At 41.6% G+C, this 8,540-nt stretch overlaps 1 protein-coding gene and 1 pseudogene across 1 annotated transcript; one reads left to right on the forward strand and one right to left on the reverse strand.

Annotated features, from left to right (window-relative positions):
* Positions 1 to 3: 3 nt before the first annotated feature.
* On the reverse strand, positions 4 to 462 carry LOC104404766 (annotated as a pseudogene).
* Positions 463 to 4,531: 4,069 nt separating this feature from the next.
* Positions 4,532 to 4,930, forward strand: LOC104404767 (scale keratin-like). Its single transcript, XM_010013291.1, has one exon. It carries the CDS (start codon positions 4,532 to 4,534, stop codon positions 4,928 to 4,930), a length of 399 nt encoding a protein of 132 aa, XP_010011593.1.
* The last annotated feature ends 3,610 nt before the right edge of the window (positions 4,931 to 8,540 follow it).

The raw sequence follows: 8,540 nt of genomic DNA on the forward strand, positions 1-8,540 counted from the left end.
AACCGGTAGGAGTAGGGGCTGCAAGAGCCAGACCCATAGGATCTACCATAACCATACAGGCCCCTGTAACCCAGAGAGCCCCCATAGCCATACAGACCACTGTAGCCCAGGGAGCCATAGCCCCCATAGCCATAGAGACCTCCATAGCCTCCCAGGCCACCATAGCCCCCATAGCCATAGCCCCCATAGCCGAGGGAGCCATAGCCTCCAAGGCCACCATAGCCCTCAAGCACGGGTGCTCCAGAGGATCCCACAACTGAATCCTGGGGGAAAGAGCTGAGGATGGGGCCAGGCAAGGTGACGACCACTGGAGGGGGGCGGGGCACAGAAGAGGGATGGTGGCTGGATCACAGTAGTGGTATCAGGGCACTGACGGACACACGGCTCATTGCAGCTGTCAGCGAGGGGCTGGGGGCGGGCAATGCCACAGGCAGAGCTGGAGACCAGGTCGTAGCAAGACATCTCGTAGGGATGGAGGTCAGTCTATAAAACATGGTCATTTACGTTAACATTAAAAAATATCAAACATTAGATTATGATAAAGCAGTCCAAGAGGGCATCTGTCATAAATCTGGGATGAAAACCTATTTTCTATTGCTATTCCACCTAGCACTGTAATGTGGAGGCTAATTTTGATTTTGTCATCCTCACATCATTTGCTTTTCAACTGTATATTTGGTATTTAGATATGAGATAGTTTTTATGTTTTCTACTTAGTAAGTTTGATCTTTCCTGTTGCAAACTCTGCAGAACCCTGCTAAATGCAGACACATACAACCATGTACATGAACTATTCTTAATCTTTTAAAATAGTCAAGGAACTCTTTGAAGCACTAAAATGTTACAAGTTTGGCATTCAAAACTGCTTGATATACCCTTCTTCTGGAGCTTGTCTTTACAGGACCCAGTAACAAATGAGAAACCAAATATTATTTCAGCATCAAATAATCTACAGACCACTGGCAGCTTGGCAGTAACTGAAGAGGACTTGGTCCTAAGTTAAAATAAAGAGTTCTTGACAGCAAGTTACTCTTAGAGAAGTTTGAGAGAAATCTGACTTACCCAATTTACGAAGGTGAGCAAGGTTGAGAGAAGTGGATAGAAAGACTTAATGCAGATTGCTTTTATACATCTCTGGTGATTGCCTGGAGGACATCAAGCATCCTATGCATGAGCTCATAATTAGGTACCAACCCCAAATTATAGGACACGTAGTTCCTCAAAGTGCTGAAACTGTTTTTGCTTATTGCTTGTGCGTTGCAGGCATTTCAAGCCCACACATAGCGTGACGTGCACACTCCACCACAGACCTCTCTATTATTTGCTGTCTTTATATGTGGAATTACATTTTATTATTCCATTGCTCTCTTTAACATTAAGGGAGGATTTAAGCTGACTTAAGATTCCTACATAATTAGTATGACAGTCATATCTTTTGACCAGTGAGAGGTCTTTTGGTGTAATCAGCAGCATACATGGAGACAAAATGCAATTTCTTTTAGGATCTCAAATGAAGACTGGAGACAGCAAGGGTGGGAATGTTCCTTCTACAGTCCTAGCATTTCTACCTCCAGCTATTCAGTACAAGGCAAACACAATAGTCACAAATATCTTGTAATGGCTTTTGGACGGTTCTCTACTAATTGTCTTTCAGTCTTGGGAACAGAGAAATATTTCAGCTGGCAACCTCAGGTCTATGGAAACTGATTTTTTCTGAGTAGTTTCATCGAGCTTGGCTTTCTTTCCTTTATATTTTATCGTGTTTTCTTCTCATACTGTTATGTGTTAGAGAGACATACGTAGGAACATAGGAGTAAGAGAAGCAAGTACACCAGTTAACAAGACATGGGTACTGAAAAGGACTATAGCCCTGACACAATGAAGACAGGCTCCATTGTACACTGCTTTGGTTTGGTGTTCGTTGGGGGGTTTTGTTGTTTTTTTGGTTTGGTTTTTTTTTTTTTTTTGTGGTAGGTTTTTTTTGTTGTTGTTTTTGTTTTTTGGGGGTTTTTTTGGGTTGTTTTTTTTTTCCTTAGTTGTTCAGGGAACATAAGCGAATCTCTGTTTCTAGACCAATGTGCACTTTAAAAATAAAATTTACTTTCTTTTTTGTTAAAGTCAAAGAAAGTAAGGTCCAAAAAGTGTTGTAAAGCATAAACTGATTATGGAAAGACCCAAATGACCTTAACTTACCTATTTTAATGTGATAATCTCTCAATAGTGGGGTGTATGCATCCACCTACTTTATATACATTTTATATTATTATGACACAGTATGTATAAGCTAGTAATGAGGGTTCATGAGGTATTTGAAAAATCCCTTGGAATGTTCCCATAAAACTTTGAGATGGCTTTTTGCAGTATTACAGCTCAGATTTGGAAAAGCTCATAATTTAGAAATAATATGTGGTCTGAAGATAACCACATTGGTGATTATGATAACCATGATAATAATACAGTATTACAACAATGCCATAAACAAAGACAGAAACCTCAGCAAAAGCCAGGATTTGCCTTTCCCAGCTGATTCCCACCTCCTAACTGCTCTCTACTGAAAGATGCCATCAATGTTGGGGTTAGCTGCAAGGTCAGTTGCAGGCCAGGACCAAGATAGTAATTCAATGTACACTTTTATTATTTCAATCTTTCAATCCTAAGCATTAAAAATATAAATATCTCTCCATTCAGAACTAAATTCAGCTTTATGCTGTAGTTCAAGAGTCAGATAAAACCTGAGACTGTTTTGGACATCTACCACTGTATGTCTGGGAATGCTCACAATATAATTTGATTCAGAGAGTACTGAGAAGCCTGCATGGATTCCAATATGAACTGTATCAAAATAATAATCAAAATCATCCTAAGCAAACAAATATTGCCCATCTTCCTGAGGATTTAATGATCTTAGAATCATAGACATCATGGACTGTGTTTTATCTTTAAGATAAATTCTTCTGTAATAGACTTTGAAAGAAACACCTCACCATAGGTTTTTTTTGATAAATGGCTGAGCACCATTTTCATATAAGACAGCAAAAGAAAAATATCCGTCTATAAGCAGCTTACTACATGGTGCAACTCCAAAGAGAATAGAAAACCGATATTAATTTCATGAATCATGTTTTAGGATGAAAGATGCATCAGTTTCACCCATCATTCTTTTAGATGAAAGAACCACATGTCATGTAATGCGTGTGTTATGTTAATGATAATTGAAATCAAGTCATAAACAAAAACAAAGTGCAACAATTTCATCACTTTGTGGAGCTATCAATACAAAAAATGTGCTGTGTCAACTAATTAGATCCACTTTCATGAAGCCAGCTTCTCATCCCTCAGGCAGTCTGAACTGTATAAAAGCTCTCTCCACTCAGGGTTATTCCAGCCTCTTTTCTTTACTCGTTCTCATCTAAGTGGGTAAGTCTGAATCTGCTCTTTATAGCTATAGGAATAGTTATTTGCTCTACAATTTAATCTAGGATGGTCTCTTCCATTAAGAACTAGTGGGTAAAATTTTAGGTGGAAATGATAAATCTTACAAAAATTATTAAAGGTGTTATGTACAGCTCTTCTCTGTCTTCAGGGCTGGCATTTCATTGTAAAGCAAACTGGAAGTTTCTTGATATGGCAGAATATTAAGTTCATGATTGGGCCATTCCCAACAGCTGAAGAAATGATGGGACTAGCTCAATATGCATTCCTTTTCTCTATATGGTTATATGGGTAACTGGAAATGACTCGAAAAAGTTTAAATCTTCATGGTTCAAAAGGGAAATGTTGAGCTGAGAAGCAGAACTTCCATTATCTCCAGTTTATTCTGTTACAGATCACTCACAGTGCTTTTATATTAGTTTAAGATAATTGGGCATGGATATTACCAGAGATGAGGCACTGGCTAAGATAGAGTATCACACAGAGGAATTGAGAGCTGTTGGAATTCCTCTCCAAGAAATGTATTTAAGAGAAAGAGGAATCATGGAGGGAGTTTAAGGAGCTGACAGGGATTTTTGTGTCAATGGGGGGAACTTGTTTGGGGTAAAAATTTTTTCAAGAAAGTTCAAAGCCCAGAATCAAAACACTGTGTTGTTAAGCTACTTGTAAATATCTCCATACCCTTATTCAGTGTGCAGAAACTAGGGACAATAATCTTTGCAATTCCAGTAACGTTCTCATCAAACAAGTTACTGAGCAAAATGAGTAGATAATGACTTATAATCCTTTTTCTGACAAGTCTTAGCACAAAGGAGATCAGTGGGAAGGAACAGCTAGAGCCAAGAAATCTAGCATAACAACACATTCCACTCTTGGAGTTCCAGTCCTTGCTGATCTCCTGAGTCACCAAAACATCTGAGCAAAGAATTTTGCAGTTCTACGTCAAATTTAGTTTCTAATAGACGTCAGTTAATTGGTATACTTCAAAGCACTCCTGTCTGACAAAAGGCAGTGAACTCTATAGCACTTTCATGTATGTAAATAATTCTTGTACATGGTAAAATCAACTCTTTTGTAGATTGACCTCTATCCCTACGAGATGTCTTGCTACGACCTGGTCTCCAGCTCTGCCTGCAGCATTGCCCGCCCCCAGCCCCTCGCTGACAGCTGCAATGAGCCATGTGTCCGTCAGTGCCCTGATACCACTACTGTGATCCAGCCACCTCCAGTGGTCGTCACCTTGCCTGGCCCCATCCTCAGCTCTTTCCCCCAGGATTCAGTTGTGGGATCCTCTGGAGCACCCTTCATTGGGGGCTATGGTGGCCTGGGAGGCTATGGAGGTCTCTATGGCTATGGGGGCTATGGCTCCCTGGGCTACAGTGGTCTGTATGGCTATGGGGGCTCTCTGGGTTACAGGGGCCTGTATGGTTATGGTAGATCCTATGGGTCTGGCTCAGGTACCGCCGTGGCAGCTGCAGCCCCTGCTAAATCCTACTGAAATATCCCCTGACTAAGGAAAGACTGGCAAATGCATGATATAGCTTCAATCCTCAGCTGAGCTCCTGAGTAACGGGCAGAGCATCAAAGACTTCCACTTAAAACAGTGGAGTCAGAATAGCTCCATAAATTACACTTCTCATCTCCTTCTTTGGTTCATCTCCTCTTCCTTGCCCTTGCCAGTGGCTAACTGTGTAACTCCACCATCATCCCACACGATGCCTGCTTCTCCCTGAAACTGCCACCTCCTGGGAGAAGTCTGAAGGAACACCTCTCTTGAAGCCTGGGAGGACAACATGCCTGCCTCTGCCTGATATATCTTTCTCCACTGCAATAAAACAAGCCTGCATCCAATGCCTGCCTCTGCACCTTTCTGTCACAGCCCAGCCTGGGCTGCAGTGTTCCCTGGCCCTGCTGTGGCATGGGACCCTGCCAGCCAAGCCACAGCAGTCTCCCAGCCCTGGCAACAGAGCCAGGCAGAGCTGCCTTTGAGGACACCCCACAGCCCTGGAAGCTCTAGCCACACATGATCCTGCTCCTAAAAATCCTCTCTGCCCGGTCTTTCATTGCTACTGAGCTAAAAATATGTTCTCCTCTACACTAACCATTCCAGTTGTCAGACTTCCAGTAGTTAGCACAAATTTTCTTTTCACTAGCTAATTTAGTGCTTGAATACCTTTAATTTTACATCTTCTCAGGTGATGTACTAGAAATCATCAAAATGTGATCAAAGACAGAGTAAAAAAAATGTTGCCTGAAGTTCTGACAAAGCGTGTTCTGAAAAAGAACAATAGGAGAAAGGTAAATAACAGGAAGCAATTTTTAAGATAGGCATCTGATGAGCAAAGATCAAGCACTGCCTCTTTTTTGTTAATCACTGCTGTGATAACAATTGCCTCAGGAAAGTTTTGGCTGAGTGTGTAAGCCATTTGGGTGAAGTGAAAAGAATAGGAAGTAACACATTACAGAGGATTTACCTGAGGATTTCACTGAGATGCTTTTGAAGAACAGCTCCAAATGTGGAGGTACAATTTCTTGAGCTCAACCCTATGTCAGTGTCATGGAATAGCAAATTTGATTTGAACAGGTAACTTCATTGTTCCCCCCCAAATGTAACAGGATATGTCAGATGGCTATGTGCTATAAGCAGTAACAAGTTGAAATGAAAATTAGTCTCTAGTACTCACAAATCTCACTTTTAAGAAAACATTATTTTATTTTAATGATTAGGAACTATTTACTGAGAATATTTTGATCAAAGAGACGTTATTCACTGAAAGGTTCTCCTGCTTCATCCTCCCTGTCCCAACACTGCCTAAGCTCATGGCCCTGGGATTTTTGGGAAAGGTCAGGAGAGGTGGCAGGGATGTCTGGGAATGGACAGGAGCTTGCAGGACCCAGCTGAGAGCCCAGGCCCTGACCCATGAGTATCTCAGATTTGTGAAGAGCCCAGGCAGCTGAGCTGTGAAAAAAAAAAGGCTCCTGCCTTTGGGGCACCAAGAAATGGTTCTTTGTCCCTGCTGCTGCTCTCCATGCTCGCATGGCTTGAGGCAAGGACACTGCTGCTGTGAATTCCCAGGAGCTCGGCAACCAACCTCCTAAGTTCCTGCCACACCAGCCCTGCATCTCCTTGGCTCAGGTGCCTCCCTTGTGGTGAGCAGAGCCCTCTTTCCTCCCATCTAGTTCAGGTCAGGGCAGTTCCTTTACAAATACAGCTTTACAAAACAAGGATGCCTGTTTTCATAGAATCATAGAATGGTTTGGGTTGGCAAGGACTTGGTTGGATCTTAAGAGATCCAACCCCCTGCCATGGGCAGGGACACCTCACACTAGACCAGGTTGTGCAAGGCTCTGTCCAACCTGGCCTTGAATACTGCCAGGTGTGGAGCATTTGCAACTTCTCTGGGCAACTTGTGCCAGCACCTCACCACCCTCACTGTAAAGAACTTCTTCCTTATAGCTAACCTGAACTTCTCCTGTTTTTGTTTGGACCCATTACACCTTGTCCTATAACTACAGTCCATGTGGCCTCCTCTGGACTTGTTCCAACAGCTGCGTGTCCTTCTTATGTTGAGGAGATGAGAACTCCTCTTTGTTTCCTCTCTGTTTCTCTTCTGCTCCATACCAGGATCCTTACTCTAACACAGAGCCTGTAAGAGATAGTTCAGTGTAAATCATACATGATCACAGCTGAACACTTGACCTCTGACTGCTGACTTTTTCCACTGATTCTCTCAGTAATGTAGTACCAGACAGGTACCAGCAAGCACCCAATTAGATGTGTATTGTGTCAGACATCAAGTGCCTAGCCCAAGATAACAAGATTGGTGAGAGTTACTAGCACCCAGCTGACATGGTTACATAGCTTCTATTTGGGCTGGATGCCTGTTCAGGGTGAGCTCATGTCTGATTGCAAAATAGTACATAGAGATACACTTCTACCAATGTCTCACATTATATGTGAGTTTTAGGAATGGAGAGAATTTACTACATTGGTTACTCAAGGATAACTCCCAGAAAACCTGTATTTATTTCCATTAATGATATTGGCACATGATTTGGGAGTGTTCTGTTCTATCTGCTGATAACACAAAGCTGAGTGACATTAAACAGGAGGGAATCAGGCTTTAAGACAGGAAAAACAAGATGGCTTAACTGATGGGAATAACAGTAATGTTATTCCCCAAAAGTAAGTAATACAGTGCAAAGCCATGTAGCTGCTGACTATGGAGAAAAGATCTAGTGTAACACAGGCTGTAATCAGAAAGAAGTGACAGAAGAGGAAAAAGTCTCTGACTAGCCCCAGTAGGTGATGGTAAGGTTCAAGGAGATGGCATGCTCTTGAGTGAATCCATGCTAAATATAGAATACCACAGAGTAGTGGTACTGTAAGCAAAACCTGTAAAAGAAGGGGGAAGAGCACACCTAACTTTATCTTTACTGCCAACATGTCACTACTTCTCCAAAAGAAAATGTGAATCCAAGAAATGTGAATGGCACTAATCTGAAGTTAAATGAACTCACAAATACAACAGTAAGAGGTAGAATAATGTTCTGGGATGGGTCGTCTAGAGGAAAATTAAGAAAAAGATGATCTGTGTTTAATTTTTGACCCCAAAGTAGTCATAAATTCCCTCAATGTCATATGGTAGCAATTTTATAAAAGTACAAAGTTTTGTTCAGTGAGAGGGAAGCATCACATGTCCTTCTGGAAAGCCATTCACAGTAGCTAAGGCAAGACCCACTAATACATTAATATAGAATCATAGAGTAGTTAGGGTTGGAAAGGATATTATGGCCCACATATATACCTGCACATGTATTTATACATTAGTATGCACATATGAAGAAGCATCTATAGTCTAGTGACCTGCTACCAATTCATCGCTACAGTTCTACAATTAAAAAACTCCTCTCACCAATTAGGGAAAATTTTCACCGAACTGAAAAGCAAATGCCTGGAGCAGGAACAGACAAAACTAGGAATTACTTTTCCTTTCCTAGATAAGGTCACGTGCATGATATTCCATGGTAAAATATGGGGATGATAACATCAGCCTTTAACAGCTACCAGGCACTAAAATTCAGAAGAAGGGAAAAGTAAAAAGCTT

This window comes from Nestor notabilis, unplaced genomic scaffold (assembly GCF_000696875.1).
Source record: "Nestor notabilis isolate BGI_N333 unplaced genomic scaffold, ASM69687v1 scaffold6544, whole genome shotgun sequence".
In the NCBI taxonomy this organism is placed as follows: domain Eukaryota; kingdom Metazoa; phylum Chordata; class Aves; order Psittaciformes; family Psittacidae; genus Nestor; species Nestor notabilis.

What these genes read in the sequence shown, in the direction of transcription:
- LOC104404767 (XM_010013291.1), top strand. Translation starts at nt 4,532, where the DNA reads ATGTCTTGCTACGACCTGGTCTCCAGCTCTGCCTGCAGCATTGCCCGC.